This window comes from Pongo abelii, chromosome 8, assembly GCF_028885655.2.
Source record: "Pongo abelii isolate AG06213 chromosome 8, NHGRI_mPonAbe1-v2.0_pri, whole genome shotgun sequence".
NCBI lineage: Eukaryota > Metazoa > Chordata > Mammalia > Primates > Hominidae > Pongo > Pongo abelii.
Genome location: NC_071993.2, coordinates 76598645 through 76620020, shown reverse-complemented (window position 1 = coordinate 76620020; position 21376 = coordinate 76598645). Strand labels below are relative to the sequence as shown.

General features: G+C 37.9%; 1 protein-coding gene across 1 annotated transcript in view; it reads right to left on the bottom strand.

The window, feature by feature from the left end:
* Positions 1-21376, bottom strand: part of CTNNA3 (catenin alpha 3) — a 1821585-nt gene that overhangs the window by 1691462 nt on the left and 108747 nt on the right. Inside the window, exon 2 of the mRNA XM_054522537.2 lies at positions 20093-20196. Within this exon, the coding sequence (XP_054378512.1) occupies positions 20093-20191 (99 nt within the window). The 5' untranslated portion in view covers positions 20192-20196. The remainder of the gene's footprint in view (positions 1-20092; positions 20197-21376) is intronic.

Sequence of the window (21376 nt, the reverse complement as noted above, 5' to 3'; positions counted from 1 at the left end):
TGCATAAATTGATATATATGATTGCTTGCTGCCTTTAGAGGGGGTTGTGGTCAAGGAGAGTAGAAAGGAATTTTGATGAGAGCAGGGTATAGCAGAGAGGTTCTTCATAGGAGCCAGGCAGGAAAGAAAAACATGGTGCTTGGAAAAGCTAGGACTAACTACTCCCCATGCAGTCACTAGTACTGGCCTTGACTCTAGTAAGGAGAGGGGAGAGAGTAGAGAAGAAGCTGAAAGGAATCATTTTCATGGGAATCGTGTGTGACTCTAGGTGCAATCATTGCTTCACTGGGGCCCATATGAGAGAGTGCAGCACAGAATTGGGAAGAGAGGCATTCTCCCCTCTTTTGTAGGAGCCTAGCACCATTCTACCACCTTGAGGATTGGCATCTGAAGGAGACCAGGGAATTTCACCCCAAAATATGGTACCCTGGTATGTTTATTATTATTATTATTTTGAGATGGAGTTTCACTCTTGTTGCCCAGGCTGGAGTGCAATGGTGCGATCCTGGCTCACTGCAACCTTCGTCTCCCAAGTTCAAGCGATTCTCCTACCTCAGCCTCCTGAGTAGCTGGGATTAGATTACAGGCATGCACCACCACGGCTGGCTAATTTTTTGTATTTTTAGTACAGACAGGTTTCTCCATGTTGGTCAGGCTGGTCTCGAACTCCTGACCTCAGGTGATCTGCCTGCCTCAGCCTCCCAAAGTGCTGGGATTACAGGCATGAGCCACTGTGCCCGGCCAATTATTTTAAATTAAACACCCTTGGGGACCAGCAGACACTGGAAGAAGCTTTACTCTGATACTCCCTTATCTGCCTAATGTCCAGACTTGCCAAAGAAAAAAACAATTACTTCTGGTCCCTTCCCTGAGTTTTCATCAATTTATTAATAACTGTAATCACAGGCAGGTAGACTGAAATCTGTAAACACACCTGGACAGACGTTTTTCAAAAACCATGCTCTGTGGGCCCAACAAACTTTGTCCCAGGCCACTGTATGTTCTCCAAGCCCACTGAATTCCCCTAAGAGTCATTTACTACACCTCAAGTTGACACATTTCCCCCATCTGCCCTCCTCTATGAAAAAGTGTATATAAGCATCTGTACCCGTTGGGTTATGAGGTAATCATTCTCCTACTATTCCCCTGTGTTATGCACATTGAAATAAATTTTGTATGTCTTTTCTCCTGTTAATCTGTCTCGTCAGTTGATTTTGCAGCAAAACTTCAGAGGGCAAAGAGGAAGCAATGCCTTTGCCCTTACAGATTTGGCGTTATGGGTGGAATAACCAAAACTGCTCTGCTCCTCTAGAAGCTGCAGTCAAAGGAACACAGGACCTGATAGGCAAATAGAATGATAAGAAATTCTTACCAGTCAGACTCCCAGTCTCTCTCTGCAGAATCTGTTCAAGCAGATGAGAAAAATCAGTTTGTCTCTTTTTCCTTTCCAAATTTAAGATTAATGGGAGAAAAGCATTTGTATGACTAGTCTTAGGTGTAATGACTCTGGTATATTTTTGCTATGAATATTCATATTGTCCTATCTTTTTCCTCACAGAAGTAGTCTTTAGTTTTTCCTTTGTCTCTGTCTTTCTGTGAAGAGTCCTTCTTATTTTATGTCCTTGAGAGCTTGACTTTTGACCAAGTAGGAGCCCTATCTCTTGGTCTCTGCCAACCAGTGGGCATGATTTTTGGGCCACAGCCAGTGGCCAGCCTAAAAGGACTAGGAACCCTGAGGTACCTAAGATATTAAGCAGCACACTCTGTTCCAAATGTGCCAAGCTCTCAGCAAAGTTTTTCTTAAATAAGAAATCCCATCCATAAGGGGCTTTTGTTTTCCTAACTCTTGTTGCCTGGATAGTCCTGGAAAGTCCAATCCCAGGAGGACCTACTCAGTGTCACAGATTAACAGATCTATGACTGGCGCCCCTCCCTCCTCAATACTGGAGGCACCATATGAACAAACACCTCCTCAACCATCTATCACGAGTGTCCTTTGCTATATTAGACTATTTCTGAAAGTGAATTTTGAGGGGATCATGAGAACTACATCATCTTCCCATTTTTATACTGCCACTTATACTGTCCATGATAGTCTAAACCTGGAAAGCTACCTCTGAGACTCCATGAAAACGGCTTATTAACTTGAGTCACTTATGGAATAAATAAATTGGCTATACTTAAAAGAAAACTTTTTAGAGAGTGCCTGTCTTAAACAGCTATCTTATTCGTGCCTATTTTTAAAAATATTAAAGGAATATAGCCTTAGAAATTCTCTTAGTAAGATTTTTAAAGCAGAAATAATATTCAAAGGAAACTTAAAATCCTGTACACTCAAATTGCCTGCTTTGGATCCATCTAGGATCTGCAAAAAGGCACTCTGGCCTGTGGTCTAATAGCTAGGATTCCACTGTTTCATTGCCTCAGCGCAGGTTTGATTTCTAGTCAGGTAACCAGCCCCTTGGAGATGTAAATCCTTTAACTCAGGGGAAAAAGGAAACACTTATAAAAATTAGTTTGAGGGTCAGGCACGGTGGCTTATGCCTGTAATCCCAGCACTTTGAGAGGCTGAGGCAGGAGGATCGCTTGAGCCCAGGAGTTTGAGACTAGCCAGAGACAGATCCCTTCTCTACAAAAAATTAATTTAAAAAATTAGCCAGGTGTGGTGGCATGCATCTGTAGTCTCAGATACTCAGGAGACTGAGACAGGAGGATGGCTTGAGCCCAGAGATCAAGGCTGCTATGAGCCATGATTACACCACTTCACTTCAGCCTGGGCAACAGAGCAAAACCCTGTCTCAAAAAAAAAAAAAAAAAGAAGTTTGAATTACATGTTTTGAATTTATATTTGTGTGACCCTTGACTTTTTGGGGTACCCATTTCTCATTGATCTTTTTCCCTTCCATGGACAGTTATGTTCCTGTTCATCACTAAGTCTCTATTTTCTTCCAGATGTCTTTGTGGGGTGGCTCTGGATTTTGTGAAGACTGCTTCTTTGTACCTCTTTGGAGATGTCTTGTGCTCCCTTGGTTAAATCATAAAAGGCTTTTTTGGTTCTGAATCACTTGGTAGTTACCTTTGGTTTAAAAGAAAAAAAACTGAAGTTCAGATAAATAAAGTTTAAAAAAAATAAAGTTTACTTCTCCTTCCTTTCTCTACCTCTGATACACATGAAGGGATCTAGATGGGACTGCGAGTGACCCTGAAGCCTCTTGAGAACCACAACAAAAAGGTGCCACTGACTCCCTGTTTTGGGGTTCTCTGTTTTCCTCATGGAGCCTCAAAAGTAGTGAATGGGTTCCTCTCAGCTCTAAAATCTCTACTCTTTTTGGCATTAAACTCCCTCATCTATTTGACTTTTGTATACATACATGTATACGTGTGTTGTATGTTGTGTCTACATGTATGTATTTGTCTATACATGTGTTTGCATATTATCTACATGATACCAAATTGACTTAAAAATAAATGAGTACTCATAAATTATATAACTAGCCCAAAACTTTTCAAGTTCCCTTGACTGTAATAAATCTTTGGTAAATAAAGCTAGTTTTAAAATTGCTAGTAAAATAAGAATGTTTTCAAAATTTAATTTAGACATTTTTGCCTAGGTCTACTGGTCACACAGGTTTATGCTATCTCTGTTAGATGTTTTAAGGTCATAAAACTGTTGTTTCTATGATATTCTTGACATTTTCTTGATTTGTATATAAACTAAAACTGTAAGTGCTGGCTGCTGGGCTCCCAAAAGCCCTACACACATCCTACTGTGGCTTCTTGAGCCAACCCCAATATGGTCCCATCCTCCCTGGTCCAGCTCTGCCTCCTGGTCATGCTGAGAGGGGTCAGATCCTCCCAACATTGTCTTCACAAGTCTGTCCTCTGCCCTGGGCCCTACATTGGGTGTGCAAATCCAGGATTCAGACAGGCCCTACCCTTCATAGTCATCCTGGGTGCCACATGGGTACTCAGAACCCAGGACAACTAGAGCGGGGACAATGGGGAGGGACCTGTGTCCAGTATCTCAAAGGCTTTAGTTAAGATAAAACTAGCTGATGCTGGTTTTGCTTTTTCAAAAAAAATACATAATAACCTAAATAAATAGCTTTATTTTCCATGAATAATTCAAATATAACTGTTAAAAAATATTTTTCAATAATTTAAAATTTTAAGGACATGTTATGTTAAGTAGTAGAGAATCATGAAATGTTTGAGTCATTTCTAAGTAAGTTAAAATACTAAAACATTAATTATTAAGCATAAAGTTTAGATAACTTTGACATCTTGTTCTTATACGGCAGAGAAAAGCTAAATATATCTGTATCTGTTAATGAGCAAAAAACTGATGAAACATCTTTCTAAAAATTATAAAGTGGTTTTCATTTACAAACACTGATATAAAACAGTTCAAAATTACTTACTTCCTAGGTTTTCAGTAGAAATTAGGGTTACTAAGAGTTACTATTATAATTAGTATATAATTAAAACTACTATATATGATAAACAACTATGTAAGGAGTATGTAAGGGAAGTAAAATGTTATAAGGTATGAGGATGTGCTTTTGTTGAGAAAAAGCAATTTCATATAGTTCAGAGATTATGTAAAGGTTGTTTCAAAATGAGAAAAATGATATAAATAAAACCAAATGGGTATAGAAAGTTGGGGAAGAAAGAGAATTTCAAAATAATTAAAGTGAATGAAATTAAATAAATTTACTATTTGTTTTTAAACTGAGCCTTAAAATCAAAAATCGTCTACAAAACTAGAATTTTATTTTCTCCTTTGAACAAGATTTTCATATAGTACCAATAAGAAATCGTAAACGACTTTGGTTCACATTTTGAGTAAACTGAAAAAAAAAAAAAGGGAGAAACAGCTTTTGTGTGCCTCATGCTATCTTAATAGGTCTTTTGAGTATTTGAAAAACTAAGTCTTATCTCTGTCAAACTGTCAAAGAGTAAAGGTTTTGGCTTTTGGAAATCCTTTATTACACCGGCTAAATGAATGACTTTATTTCACAGTAATTTTTGATCAAATATTTTAAATGTTTGACATACTTGACAAGCTTCCCAAAATCAACCTTCAAATTCTAAAGTCTTTTTGACTTCAAACTAACTTTGGGATTTTCCCAAAGACCCCCGAAGTATCCAAAAGAGAAATAATAAACAGTTTTAGTTGATATATGAAATTATATGGGAAGCACTGTCAAATAAGAAATAATGTTTAACCTTTTTTCTGAGTTATATTTATATGGCTATCTTATTAGTATGTGTTCCAAAACTGTATGAGATTTCTTAAAATATGATATATCTTGGTATATGTTGTCAGTCATAATTATGACTGCTGTGTTGAATTGTTGTAGGCCACAAAAAAAAGACCAAATATCTTTGTCAGTTGTTTATTTAACCATGGCCATTTTAAGTCCCATTGTCCACAGTTAATTGTTTTATTCTGATGCTTTTTTTTTCTTGAAAGCTCTTCGCAAATCCTGAAGTGTGGGTCTTCAATGAAGTTCATGGAAATGACGCTGACAAACAAAGGTTTCTGACAACTCTGAAACTGTATAAGTGAATCAATGAACTGTGTAAAAATTCCAGAACTCTAAAAAAAAAAAAAAAACTGGACTCATAAAATTGCTAAACTACCATCAAGCAGAACAATAATTAATTACATGGGACTGAACTGATAAAAGACTGAAATGATTATTTATGATTTTTTGTTTAGGCTAATTCTTTTTATGTTTTGTTCTCCAGAGTTAAAAAAAAAAAAAAAAAAAAAAACTTTTTAAAGGCTACAATTCCCCTGTGTTATGCACACTGAAATAAATTTTATATGTCCTTTCTCCTATTAATCCGCCTTTTCTCAATTGGTTTTTCACCTGAACTTCCAGAGGGCAAAGGAGAAATATGGCCTTCACTCCTACACAGCTTTGAAGCCACTAGGACATGGCTACCTTGGCATGTTCATTTCCAGTTTCCCAGTGAGTACCACCGGCAGCAGTCACCATCCACCAGCAACAAGCTGAGGCCAAACAAAACTAGAATACATGGCAGATAACGCTGGTTTGGGAGCACAAGTCAGTCATAATTCAGAGACTTCAAAATTTGGAAATGTGGGAATGAGCAGAAGAGAAAAGAGGTTTTATAGGAAAATCCCCACTCTAGCACAAGCAAGTGAGGTCAATTACAGGAACTCTGGATTGCTGCTGCTAATGGGACTTCCTTTGAACTTTCAAGGGGAGTAGGAGGCCAGGGAATCAGATTACATAAGGATAAGCATCTGGCCTACATGGCCCAGTGCTCTGGGAACTGAAAACAATGAGTCCCATAGAGGCTGAAGTATAATTCTGAAAATAGAATGTAGTTTGGAAACTGAAAAAAATCTGTTAAAACCCTGGCAACTAGGTAATCTTATTGTTCCTGAACAGCAGGAGTTTGTGAATCCAAACCTGAAAATGCCACATTCACTATGACTCAACTCTTCCCCTTGTTTCTACTTTCTGTGTATCTTTCAGCTTTGCATCTAATAGAACTGTTTAACCGTAAGTACTAACTGCTTAAATCTCAGAATATAGTCAACTCCTCAAAAAGAGGATGCTAACGGGATCAATTCATGATCATCCCCCAGAGGCAGAGCTCCCATGGCAGAGCACCTCACAGGGTTCTTGCCAACCTATAACTGAGTGTCGCTAAGTCAGTTGCCCACCCTGATAAAGTTAGCTGTAACAAGGGTGCCAAAGTGTCTTGAGGGCATTATGGAGACTTAACAAAAGGAACCCCTAAAAAGAAGGCAAAGGGAATGTAATAGTTATTAAGGCTGTTCACAAATATTCCCATTATCCTCTGGGCACAGGGCAGGATCACATACCCAACATCAACTTTGACCACATAACTTGCTTTGACAAAAGCAATGTGAATAGAATTGACATATGTCATGTCCAGGTGAACATTTTAGGAGTTCTCACATGATTTATCATGTTCCATTTCCCCAGTTGCAATGACAGTGGAAGCACATGTTGAGATAAGTCTATATTAGCCTGGGTCTCTGAGTGCCTGTCCCAAGAAGAAACCCCAGCTCACATTGGACATGTAGCTTGAGCAGGAAATAAATTTTATTAAGGCTCTGAGATTTGGGGGTTGTCTTCTTATCACAGCACAACCTTGCTTATGCTGACTAATACAGGGGCTGGTAGGTAAACTTGCCCCAGTGAGTATTAAAAGCTATCCCAAAGGGGACAGGTGGGAGACACTATGGAGGTAGAAATGAAAAAAAGGCCAAGAGGTCCTACAATACTTAGAGGTGAACGACAAAGAAATAATGTTTATTACTGTTCATCTAACTCTAGATTTACTTCTTGAAAACATGGGATGTATTTACAGTCAGAGAATACATTTGACCTTTGCCCTTCAAAAAAAAACTTTACAAAAGATAACACATTATAAAGAGTTTGTTATTACTATTATTTTAAGGGATTTTAAGTAAGTCAATTCTTTTAACTCACATTCAACATAAATCTGACACCTACCAAACTGTATTTTGCAGCAAATAAGATTACAGACAGTTTCATTATATAATGACTGTAGCATGATCTAGCAGTTTATATCCCCTTCAGAGAGTATACGACATAGAGATGTAAATTCTTTGAAGCACAATTCTGCATAAATAGACTTTCTGCATTACATTGTCAAACTTGGATCTTGAAAGTGATAAAGTGCAGATGCCTACAGTTGCAATCATAAAAATGTAATTGCTGAGAAATTATTTCTGATCCATTGGATGAATTTATTACAGAGGGATGCAACTGTGTAAGTTATCACACGAGAAACTGAAAGTGAATGATTAAAATATATCCCAGGCTGAATATCCCTGCAAAATGACCCAAGAGAAAAAAATCTCTGTGCCCAAGAGAAAAAAAAATACATTAAAGATAAATCAGGTTTGGTAGGGAAGACTTTGGTAACCATAAAAGAGCAGAATAAAGATTTATGAAGAAATGAATTCAGAAGTTAGAGTGACATAATAGTATCTATGACCAATTACTCCAAAAATTAAAATGTAATTTTGACTTTGAGTTATATACAGAGGTGATAAGTAATTTCTGTGGAACCCTGGAAGCAAAGGAATATAATATGAAGATAAATCATGAGGAAAGTGAAGAAATTTTTAATGGGACTACTGAATTAATAACTTTAGCTGGTGGCAATGTGAACTTAAAGACATTAACTTCTTTTGGAATGTTTTCCAGTGTAATCAGAGACTATATCATGTACTTAAACCATGTAACTATCTCAAATTAAACACTCTTTGTAACAGTAGCCAAAATATGGGAACAACCATCTACAGATGAATGAATAAAGAAAATGTGGTGTTTATGCAATGGAATACTATTAAGTCATTAAAAAAAAAAAGTAAATCCTGCCATTTTCTAACATGGATGAACCTGGAGGACATTATGCTAAATGGAATAAGCCAGACACAGAAAGGCAAATACTGTATGATCTCACTTATATGTGAAATCTAAAAAAGTTAAATTCAAAGAAGCAGAGGGTAAAAGGGTGGTTTCCAGGTGCTAGTGAATTGGGGAAATGGGGAAGATTGTTGATCAAAGGATACAAAATTTCAGTTTTAAGATGAATAAGTTTTGGGACTCTACTGTGTAGCATGGTGACTATAGTTAACATATTGTATTCTTTACTTGAAATTTGATAAGAAAGTAGATTTTAAGTGTCTTAGACACACACACACACACACACAGTGGTAACTATGGGTAGAGATGGATGTGTTAATTCATTTGACTGTGGTAATCATTACACATTGTATACATACATCAAATCATCACATCATACACCTTCAATGTACAGAATTTTTATTTGTCTCATTACTTGTCCATTAAATATATTAAAATAAAAAAAAAACACTCCTTCTCCTCCTCCCCTGGGGTAGATGGCAGCGGCTAGATTCGGAGCCCCAACCTCGCTGCCAGCACCAAGATGGACAATTAGAAGCAGCTGCGGTCTGTGCACTCAGAGAGGAAGGAAAGGAGCAAGTGAATTCAGCACCTTCAACTGAAGTATCCAGGTTCTTGCACTGGGGCTGACTAGGCAAACAATTTGACCCACGAAGAACAAAGAAAAGCAGGGTGGGGCGATGGTCCACCTGGGAGCAGCACGGAGCCAAATGAACCCCCACCCTCAGCCAAGTAAAGCAGTAAGTGATTGTGAGACCCCACCTGGAAAACCACGCTTTTCCCATGGATCTTTGTAATCCGTGGATCAGGAGATCCTCTCGTGAGCCCACACCACCAGGGCGTTGGGTCTGATACACAGAACTGTGTAGAATGTTGGCAGAGCAGCCGTTCAGGCACACACAGAGACGCAGGAGTTTTCCATACTCCAGCCCCAGGATCCCTGGCAAGATGGGAGATCTGTCCGTATATATCCCTAGGAAGGGGGCTAAAACCAGGGAGCCAAACAGCGTCATTCTGCAGGCCCGTTCCCACAGCACCCCATAAGTTAAGAGCCACTGATTGGAATTCCAACCAGCCAATGGCAACAGGCTGAGATGAGACCTGAGATGAGACCAAGTTCCTTGGGGGAGGGGCGGCCACCATCTCCATGGCTCAGTCAACTCAGCCATTCCAGCCTGATGGCTTCGGAGAATACAAAGCCAAAGAAGGGTCCCCGACAATGGCACAGCTGCCTTGCCAGATTATAGCCAGACTGATTCTTTAAGTAGGACCCTGATCCATTCCTCCTCACAGGGTGGGACCTCCCTGTGGGGGATTCAGCCACCCCAGCAAGGGCTCTACAGACAAAGCCCTGATCTCTCCCTGGGATGGAGCTCTCAGGAGGAGGGGTGGCCACCATCTCTGTGGTTCAGTGGACTCAGCCATTCCAGCCTGCCAGCTTTGGAGAATACAAACGGTCCAGATGAAGAAGGGTCCCCTACCCCACACCCCAATGCAGCATATCTGCTCCACCAGAAAGCATCCAGACTGCTTCTGATCCCATTCCTCCTGACCAAGTGAGACCTCCCAACAGGAGTCTCCAGACACCTCCTACACTCACATTAGGAACAGCAACATGTCAGTACCCCCACTGGAACCAAGTTGGAAAACACTCTGCAGGATATTATCCAGGAGAACTTCCCCAATCTAGCAAGGCAGGCCAACATTCAAATTCAGGAAATACAGAGAACACCACAAAGATATTCCTCAAGAAGAGCAACTCCAAGACACATAATTGTCAGATTCACTTAAGTTCAAATGAAGGAAAAAATGGTAAGGCCAGCCAAAGAGAAAGGTCAGGTTACCCACAAAGGAAAGCCCATCAGACTAACAGCTGATCTCTTGGCAGAAACTCTACAAGCCAGAAGAGAGTGGGGGCCAATATTCAACATTCTTAAAGAAAAGAATTTTCAACCCAGAATTTCATATCCAGCCAAACTAAGCTTCATAAGTGAAGGAGAAATAAAATACTTTACAGACAAGCAAATGCTGACAGATTTTGTCAACAACAGGCCTGCCCTAAAAGAGCTCCTGAAGGAAGCACTACACATGCAAAGGAACAACCGGTACCAGCCACTGCAAAAACATGCCAAATTGTAAAGACCATCGAGGCTAGGAAGAAACTGCATCAACTAATGAGCAAAATAACCATCTAACATCATAATGACAGGATCAAATTCACACATAACAATATTAACCTTAAATGTAAATGGGCTAAATGCTCCAATTAAAAGACACAGACTGGCAAACTGGATAAAGAGTCAAGACCCATCAGTGTGCCGTATTCAGGAAACCCATCTCACATGCAGAGACACACATAGGCTCAAAATAAAGGGATGGAGGAAGATCTACCAAGCAAATGGAAAACAAAAAAAGGCAGGGGTTGCAATCCCAGTCTCTGATAAAACAGACTTTAAACCAACAAAGATCAAAAGAGACAAAGAAGGCCATTACATAATGGTAAAGGGATCAGTTCAACAAGAAGAGCTTTCTAAATAAATATGCACCCAATACAGGAGCACCCAGATTCATAAAGCAAGTCCTTAGAGACCTAGAAAGAGACTTAGACTCCCACACAATAATAATGGGAGATTTTAACACCCCACTGTCAACATTAGACATATCAGTGAGACAGAAAGTTAACAAGGATATCCAGGAACTGAACTCAGCTCTACACCAAGAGGACATAATAGACATCTACAGAACTCTCCATCCCAAATCAACAGAATATACATTCTTCTCAGCATCACATTGCACTTATTCCAAAATTGACCACATAGTTGGAAGTAAAGCACTCCTCAGCAAATGTAAAAGAACAGAAATTATAACAAACTGTCTCTCAGACCACAGTGCAATCAAACTAGAACTCAGGATTAAGAAACTCACTCAAAACTGCTCAACTACATGGAAACTGAACAACCTGCTCCTGAATGACTACTGGGTACATAACCAAATGAAGGCAGAAATAAAGATGTTCTGTGAATCCAATGAGAACAAAGACACAACACACCAGAATCTCTGGTACACATTTCAAGCAGTGTGTAGAGGGAAATTTATAGCACTAAATGCCCACAAGAGAAAGCAGGAAAGATCAGAAATTGATACCCTAACATCACAATTAAAAGAACTAGAAAAGCAAGAGCAAACACATTCAACAGCTAGCAGAAAGCAAGAAATAACTAAAATCAGAGCAGTACTGAAGGAAATAGAGACACAAAAAACCCTTCAAAAAATCAATGAATCCAGGAGCTGGTTTTTTGAAAAGATCAACAAAACTGATAGACCGCTAGCAAGACTAATGAAGAAGAAAGAGAAGAATCAAAGAGACCCAATAAAAAATGACAAAGGGGATATCACCACTGATCCCACAGAAATACAAACCACCATCAGAGAATACTATAAACACCTGTATGCAAATAAAATAGAAAATCTAGAAGAAATGGATAAATTCCTCGACACATACACCCTCCCAAGACTAAACCAGGAAGAAGTTGACTCTCTGAATAGACCAATAAAAGGCTCTGAAATTGAGGCAATAATTAATAGCTTACCAACCAAAAAAAGTCCAGGACCAGACAGATTCACAGCCAAATTCTACCAGAGGTATGAGGAGGAGCTGGTACCATTCCTTCTGAAACTATTCCAGTCAATAGAAAAAGAGGGACTCCTCCCTAACTCATTTTATGAGGCCAGCATCATCCTGATACCAAAGCCGGGCAGAGACACAACCAAAAAAGAGAATTTTAGACCAATATCCTTGATGAACATTGATGCAAAAATCCTCAATAAAATACTGGCAAACCGAATCCAGCAGCACATCAAAAAGCTTATCCACCATGATCAAGTGGGCTTCATCCCTGGGATGCAAGGCTGGTTCAACATACACAAATCAATAAATGTAATCCAGCATATAAACAGAACCAATGACACAAACCACATGATTATCTCAATAGATGCAGAAAAGGCCTTCAACAAAATTCAACAGCCTTCATGCTAAAAACTCTCAATAAATTAGGTATTGATGGGATGTATCTCAAAATAATTAGAGCTATCCATGACAAACACACAGCCAATATCATACTGAATGGGCAAAAACTGGAAGCATTCCCTTTGAAAACTGGCACAAGACAGGGATGCCCTCTCTCACCACTCCTATTCAACATAGTGTTGGAAGTTCTGGCCAGGGCAATCAGGCAGGAGAAGGAAATAAAGGGTACTCAATTAGGAAAAGAGGAAGTCAAATTGTCCCTGTTTGCAGATGACATGATTGTATATCTAGAAAACCCCATCGTCTCAGCCCAAAATCTTCTTAAGCTGATAAGCAACTTCAGCAAAGTCTCAGGATACAAAATCAATGTGCAAAAATCACAAGCATTCTTATACACCAATAACAGACAAACAGAGAGCCAAATCATGAGTGAACTCCCATTCACAATTGCTTCAAAGAGAATAAAATACCTAGGAGTACAACTTACAAGGGACATGAAGGACCTCTTCAAGGAGAACTACAAACCACTGCTCAATGAAATAAAAGAGGATACAAACAAATGGAAGAACATTCCATGCTCATGGATAGGAAGAATCAATATCATGAAAATGGCCATAGTGCCCAAGGTAATTTATAGATTCAATGCCATCCCCATCAAGCTACCAATGACTTTCTTCACAGAATTGGGAAAAACTACTTTAAAGTTCATATGGAACCAAAAAAGAGCCTGCATTTGCCAAGTCAATCCTAAGCCAAAAGAACAAAGCTGGAGGCATCATGCTACCTGACTTCAAACTATACTACAAGGCTACAGTAACCAAAACAGCATGGTACTCGTAACAAAACAGAGATATCAACCAATGGAACAGAACAGAGCTCTCATAAATAATGCCACACATCTACAACCATCTGATCTTTGACAAACCTGACAAAAACAAGAAACGGGGAAACGATTCCCTGTTTGATAAATGCTGCTAGGAAAACTGGCTAGCCATATGTAGAAAGCTGAAACTGGATCCCTTCCTTACACCTTATACAAAAATTAATTCAAGATGGATTAAAGACTTAAACATTAGACCTAAAACCATAAAAACCCTAGAAGAAAACCTAGGCAATACCATTCAGGACATAGGCATGGGCAAGGACTTCATGTCTAAAACACCAAAAGCAATGGCAACAAAAGCCAAAATTGACAAATGGGATCTAATTAAACTAAAGAGCTTCTGCACAGCAAAAGAAACTACCATCAGAGTGAACAGGCAACCTACATAATGGTAGAAAATTTTCACAACCTACTCATCTGACAAAGGGCTAATATCCAGAATCTACAATAAATTCAAACAAATTTACAAGAAGAAAACAAACAACCCCATCAAAAAGTGGGCAAAGGATATGAACAGACACTTCTCAAAAGAAGACATTTATGCAGCCAAAAGACACATGAAAAAATGCTCATCATCACTGGCCATCAGAGAAATGCAAATCAAAACCACAATGAGATACCATCTCACACCACTTAGAATGGCGATCATTAAAAAGTCAGGAAACAACAGGTGCTGGAGAGGATGTGGAGGAATAGGAACACTTTTACACTGTTGGTGGGACTGTAAACTAGTTCAACCATTGTGGAAGTCAGTGTGGTGATTCCTCAGGGATCTAGAACTAGAAATACCATTTGACCCAGCCATCCCATTACTGGGTATATACCCAAAGGATTATAAATCATGCTGCTATAAAGACACATGCACACGTATGTTTATTGCAGCACTATTCACGATAGCAAAGACTTGGAACCAACTCAAATGTCCAACAATGATAGACTGGATTAAGAAAATGTGGCACATATACACCATGGAATACTATGCAGCCATAAAAAACGATGAGTTCATGTCCTTTGTAGGGACATGGATGAAGCTGGAAACCATCATTCTCAGCAAACTGTCACAAGGACAAAAAACCAAACACTGCATGTTCTCACTCATAGGTGGGAATTGAACAATGAGAACACTTGGACACAGGAAGGAGAACATCACACACCCGGGCCTGTCATGGGGTAGCGGGGAGGGGGCAGGGATAGCATTAGGAGATACACCTAATGTAAATGACGAGTTAATGGGTGCAGCACACCAACATGGCACATGTATACATGCGTAACAAACCTGCAAGTTGTGCACATGTACCCTAAAACTTAAAGCAAATAAAAAAACAATAATAATAATAAAAAGTAACCCAAGATGGATTAAATATTTAAATGTAAAACCCAAAACTATGAAAACCCTAGAAGAAAATTGAGGCAATATCATTCAGGACATAGGCACAGGCAAAGATTTCATGATGAAAATGCCAAAAGCAATTGCAACAAAAGCAAAAATAGACAAATGGGATCTAATTAAACTAAAGAGTTTCCTCACAGCAAAAGAAACTATCATCGGCATGAACAGGCAACCTACAGAATGGAAGAAAATTTTTGCAATCTATTCTTCTGGCAAAGGTCTAATATCCAGAGTCTACAAGGAACTTAAACAAATTTACAAGAAAAAAAAAACATTAAAAAGTGGGCAAAAGACATGAACAGACACTTCTCAAAAGAAGACACACATGCGGCCAATAAACATGAAAAAAAGTTCAACATCGGCTGGGTGCGGTGGCTCATGCCTGCAATCCCAGCACTTTGGGAGGCCAAGGCGGGCAGATCACCTGAGGTCAGGAGTTCGAGACCAGCCTGGCCAACATGGTGAAACCCCGTGTCTACTAATAATACAAAAATTAACCAGGTATGGTGGCATATGCCTGTAAATCCAGCTACCAGGAGGCTGATGCAGGAGAATCACTGAAACCCAGCAGGTGGAGGTTGCAGTGAGCTGAGATCATGCCACTGCACTCCAGCCTGGGTGACAGAGCAAGACTCTGTCTCAAAAAAAAAAAAAAAGTTCAACATCACTGATCATTGGAGAAATGCAAATCAAAACGACAATGAGATACCATCTCATTGTCAGAATGCTTATTAAAAAGTCAAAAAACAACAGATGCTGACAAGGTTGCAGAGAAAAAGGAATGCTTTTACATTGTTGGTGGGTATGTAAATTAGTTCAAACATTGTGGAAGACAGCGTGGTGATTTCTCAAAGACCTAGATGCAGAAATACTATTTGACTCAGCAATCCCATTACTGAGTTTATACCCAAAGGAATACATATCATTCCATTATAAAGATACATGCACGTGCATGTTCATTGCAGCACTATTCACAATAGCAAAGACAGGGAATCAACCTAAATGCCCATCAGTGATAGACTGGATAAAGAAAATGTGGTACATACACACCATGGAATACTATGCAGTCATAAAAAAGAACAAGTTCACGTCCTTTGCAGGGACATGGATGGAGTTGGAAGTCATTATCCTCAGCAAACTAATGCAGGAACAGAAAACCAAACACCACGTGTTCTCACTTATAAGTGGGAGCTGAAGGATAGGAACGCATGGACTCATGAGGGGAACACACTGGGGTCTGTCAGCAGGGGTGGGAGGAGGGAGAGCATCAGGAAGAATAGCTAATGGATGCTGGGCTTAATACCTAGGTGATGGGATGATCTGTGCAGCCAATCACCATGGCACATGTTTACCTATGTAACAAACCTGCACATCCTGCACATGTACTCCTGAACTTAAAATAAAAGTTGATGAAAAATAAATATTGAGGTCTACTTAGTCTTTTCAAATACACAGGTTATTCTTTTTTTTTTCTTTTATTATACCTTAAGTTCTGGGATACATGTGCAGAACGTGCAGGTTTGTTACATAGGTATACAGATGCCATGGTGGTTTGCTGCACCCATCAACCCATCATCTACATTAGGTATGTCTCCTAATGCTATCCCTCCCCTAGCCCCCACCTCCCAACAGGCCCCAGTATGTGATGTTCCCCTCCTTGTGTCCATGTGTTCTCATTGTTCAACTTCCACTTATGAGTGAGAATATGTGGTGTTTGGTTTTCTCTTCTTGTGTTAGTTTGCTGAAAATGATGGTTTCCAGCTTCATCCATGTCCCTGCAAAGGACATGGACTCATCCTTCTTTATGGCTGCATAGTATTCAATGGTGTATATGTGCCACATTTTCTTTATCCAGTCTATCATTGATGGGCATCTGGGTTGGTTCCAAGTCTTTGCTATTGTGAACAGTGCTCCAGTAAACACACGTGTGCCTGTGTCTTTATAGTAGAATGATTTATAATCCTTTGGGTATATACCCAGTAACGAGATGGCTGGGTCAAATGGTATTTCTGGTTCTAGATCCTTGAGGAATTGCCACATTGTCTTCCACAATGGTTGAACTAATTTACACTCCCACCAACAGTGTAAAAGCATTCCTATTTCTCCATGTCCTCTCCAGCATCTGTTGTTTCCTGACTTTTTAATGATCACCGTTCTAACTGGCATGAGATGGTATCTCATTGTGGTTTTGATTTGCATTTCTCTAATGACCAGTGATGATGAGCTTTTTTTCATATGTTTGTTGGCCACATAAATGTCTTCTTTTGAGAAGTGTCTGTTCCTATCCTTCATCTGCTTTTTGATGGAGTTGTTTGTTTTTTCTTGTAAATTTTAAACAGCTATTCTTATCTAAAAAAATAAAAATAAACACTTTGTGAAAAACAAAAAAGAATGTAATGAGACACTTAACATGATGTTATCCTAGAAAAAAAAACCTTTAATATAATTTAATGAGATATTTTATTTGTGTTGGTGGGTAATACATGATCAAAGTGACAGATACAAGAAGGCTGAACATCAAATCCAAAAAGATCAGTTATTTTAAAATATAACTCTTTGACTTTGAAATGTACTGGTTTTTGATAAGGAGAATTCCATTATAAAAAAAAAAACAAGAGTGTATACCAATAATTTTGTTAAATAGAATTCTGCTTTATAAGATAGTTATTGCATAAGTTGATATTATATAAATTATTAATATTTTAATTTAATATCACTTGAATATTGCTAAGACCACAAAATCATTTTTGTACCTGAGACACTGATGTTGTATACCAAAGCACTTTTAAGAAATCAGTGACTATTTTGAAAACACTGACATCAATCTCAAGCAAGACAAAATTAGCAATTATATTTACAGGTAACAGAACTGTCTGGTATGTAAAAGGTAATGAGTTCCATTTCTGTGACTCATCTACTTGTGGATCATGAAAAGTTTGAATCCAAGAACATCAAAAGCCCTCTAAAACTAGTATAATCACACTTTTTAAAAGAGATATATTTCTTTCCAATCAAACAAGATTACTCAGGTCATTTTCATCCTTCTAATTTTATAGGTGAACTCAATAAATGTTTATAGATGGTTATAATCTATTTAGAACATGCCATAAAATGCACGCGTGCACACACACACACACACACTGTGACTAGCATTACCCTTTAATGTGAATTTACTTAGAATACTTTCTATTAACTTCTTTAGCAATGTACTTGACTAAAGCAAAATATCTATTAGTTTCAGTTAGAATATAAAAAGTAGTTTCCCCATGATACTCTCTCTGTTTATAAGCAATATGTCAGCAACCTTTGTGATTAGCAAGTTTTAACTGACCAACTGTAGTGTTCCATTGTTATAGAGCAAATAAGGGTTATAAACTAGCATTAATGTATTTGTTTTCACCAGCCATCTCCAAAATGAAGGTCATTTCCCTATTCCTACTCCTTATAATTTGATAGGAATAAAACCTTAAATGACTTGTGAGAACTCATTTAAAACTATCCCCAAAAAACTTGGTGATATGTATGAAAAAGTATAAAAATACTCATATCTTGGCCATTAACTTTTACATTTGTAACTAATTCTAGTGAAATGATACAAATTGATGACAAAAATGTATATACAAAGATGTTCAGCACAGCAATATTTATAATAGGAAAAAAATAGAAACACCCTAAATGTCCAAAAACGTGAGGCTACTTCAAAAAAACTGTAGTGCAGCCATATCATATATAAGTAAATAGCAGTTTTATTAAATCATGCTTACAAATAAATAGGGAAATTATTAAAATATCATCTAAAATGGAAAAGTGGGATTAAATCCTGCATATATAGTACTAGCTCCACTTGTTAACATATATATATATTCTTCATATATACATAATATGTATACATGTAAGGATATATATAAAGAAGATATATTCTTTAATATTACAAAGTACAAAGATGATAAAAATCTCCCATAACTTTATTGTACTGGAAGTAAATGCACCAAAACATTAATGTTTATCTCTTGGTAAAATTATGAGTGTTTTTATTCTTTTTTTTTAAACTATTTTTGACATTCCAATTTTTTTGTGAACTTAATTAGAAAAACAAATGAGGGTTTTTCTTTCTTTCTTTTTTTTTTTTAAACAGGGTCTCACTATGTTGCCCAGGATGGTCTTTAACTCCTGGACTTAAGCGATCCTCCTGCCTTGGCCTCCCAAAGTGCTGGGATTATACGCATGAGCCACTGCGCCCAGCCTTTTTTCTTTTTAACATGAAACTGTTTAGTGAGTGGCTAAGATGGACTTTAATGAAGTCTCCATAGTCATCTAGTATAAATTTCACACCAGATATTAGTGCTGTTAAGACTGCCAAAGTTAACTATTAAGGTATCATCAGGGACACACATGTTTTGAATTGTCTTTCGAGTAGCAGATATCAACTTGTACAATATGTACAAATCGATAAAAATATGTAAACTTGTAAAAATATATACAAAGTCTATTCTCAGAGCTACTCCCCTCCCCACATCCATCTCACAAAAAGGATAAGCAGAACATATTTAAATTATCTGAGGAAAGGTCAGCATAGTTTTTCACCCAAGTAACCCTTGGGTTCTTTGAGTCCGTAGGAAAAAGGATTCGAATCTTGTATTAGGAGGCAAGATGTAAGGTAGGCCTAAAGGGGAGTTCCCTCACAAATTGTGGGTTAAGGACAAAAATTTAAATCTATACCACTGCATAAGTTTCTTCAAGCCCTGCTCTAAGAAAATCCAATACATGAAATCTCAACTTACATAATAAAAAAAGTCAGAGAATCATTATGCATATCATCAAAGGATTATTCACCTTATGAAAGACTTCATCACAGAATTCCTTTAAATAGCTGCTTTTCTCATACATTTTAGTATTTTAAAGGTAATTTCCCATTGGGTAAATAAGATGCCATGTGTCTGAGGCAAGTTAGTGAAATTCTCTAGGCCTCAGTTTCCTCATCTATATAATAAAGATAGTTTTAACCATGTTACCTGCCTCATTCAGTTTTCATGATTATCAAAGAAGATAATTTATATAAAGGTACTCTGAAAATTTTATATATATATATTATTACTGCTATTCTTGCTAAAAGAGAATGTGGGGGAAACTTTCAGAATACATACTTTTTCACATCTTAACATACATACCTACTTTTCACATCTTAACAACTCTTTAAAGGACAATTTTAGATGACATATTCATATATAAAAATCAAATCTTTTATTTCTTCATTATTCATTTTTCCCACATATTTTTCATTCTCCTGCAGTTACTATATATCACAATTACCATGGTATTAATACCTGGATTATGAGAGGCTCCAGTAGCTTCTCTACGGTGAATGTTTGGACCTGCAGATCCTGAGGATCGATATTCAATGTGATTGGTGTTTCAGCTGACATGCTGCCTGTGCACAAACACAAAAAGTTGCTTATTAATAAAGAAAACTGTTTTCTAAAGAAGAACACTCATGAAAATCATGGAATAGGTAAAACTTGTATTCAGCACCTCTTCCTGATATCAATCATAGCCCTCAAAGGACCAGGCTACAAAATCTACCTTCAGAGAAAAAAGATATTCCCCAACTGTTCCCTGAGGTCATGCTGTCTGGGCTTAGGTCCTGTAACAAATTAATCTACACAAGTATGTTCATGATTAAATTAACAACTCATCCGGGGTGGGTTTGTATTTGATCAGTAGTCTTAAGTGATCAGAAAGGTAAGACACATCTTACAGCATTCAAGTCCTTTGGCTTCTGTGAAATCACAGCACTGAGGCAGCCTATGCCCATATTTTGCTGCTTCTTGTTAATGATGACTTAGACAAGGAACAAGTAAACCTTTGAAAGACATGGAAACAAGTAAAGATATGTCCTTACTTGATTTAGAGATTGTTTATTTGAGGGTTTTGATTGGAGAAGGTTAAAGGCAACTTAACTTCTTGGACAGGAAAAGAAACTAATACAAATTGCACAGTTGTTGTAAAAAGAGAGAAGCCCCTGAGAAGGCATTGATATTTGGTCAAGACAAAATAAGAAGAAAAAAAAGAATTGCAAGCCATTCTCTAAGGCATTAACATTATCCTTAAAAATCAATTCAGTGAGATTTTTGCCTAACAATATACATTTATACCAAATGACCATATGTGGCATGTCATAGTCGGATTAACATTCTAAAACTCTAGCCATGTTTTCAAATAGCTATAACATATTATTTATTCATCTACTAAAAACTACAGTAAGTGTTAAGAATTTTAGATGAAACCCACTGGCATCGTTGATTGCAAAGAGAGAGCACGCTTCCTGAAATGTAGCACATTTCTAAATAGTTCTCTTTCTCTTATTGAAAATAACCCAAATGGCCTGCCCAGGGCCCCATTTGCCCCTTCAAACCTGCCAAGTGTGTCCTTGGTCCTAGTCTGTGCTTAACTCTATCACAAGCCACTTACAGGGTGGCTACAAATCCTTTACTTTTTGAAAGATTTTGCCTTGAAAAAATAATTATTCAAATTCTATTAAGTGAAAAGATATTACTTGAGTTTCTTCTCAAATCAAAGTTTCAAATTACTGTTATTGGCATATGATACAT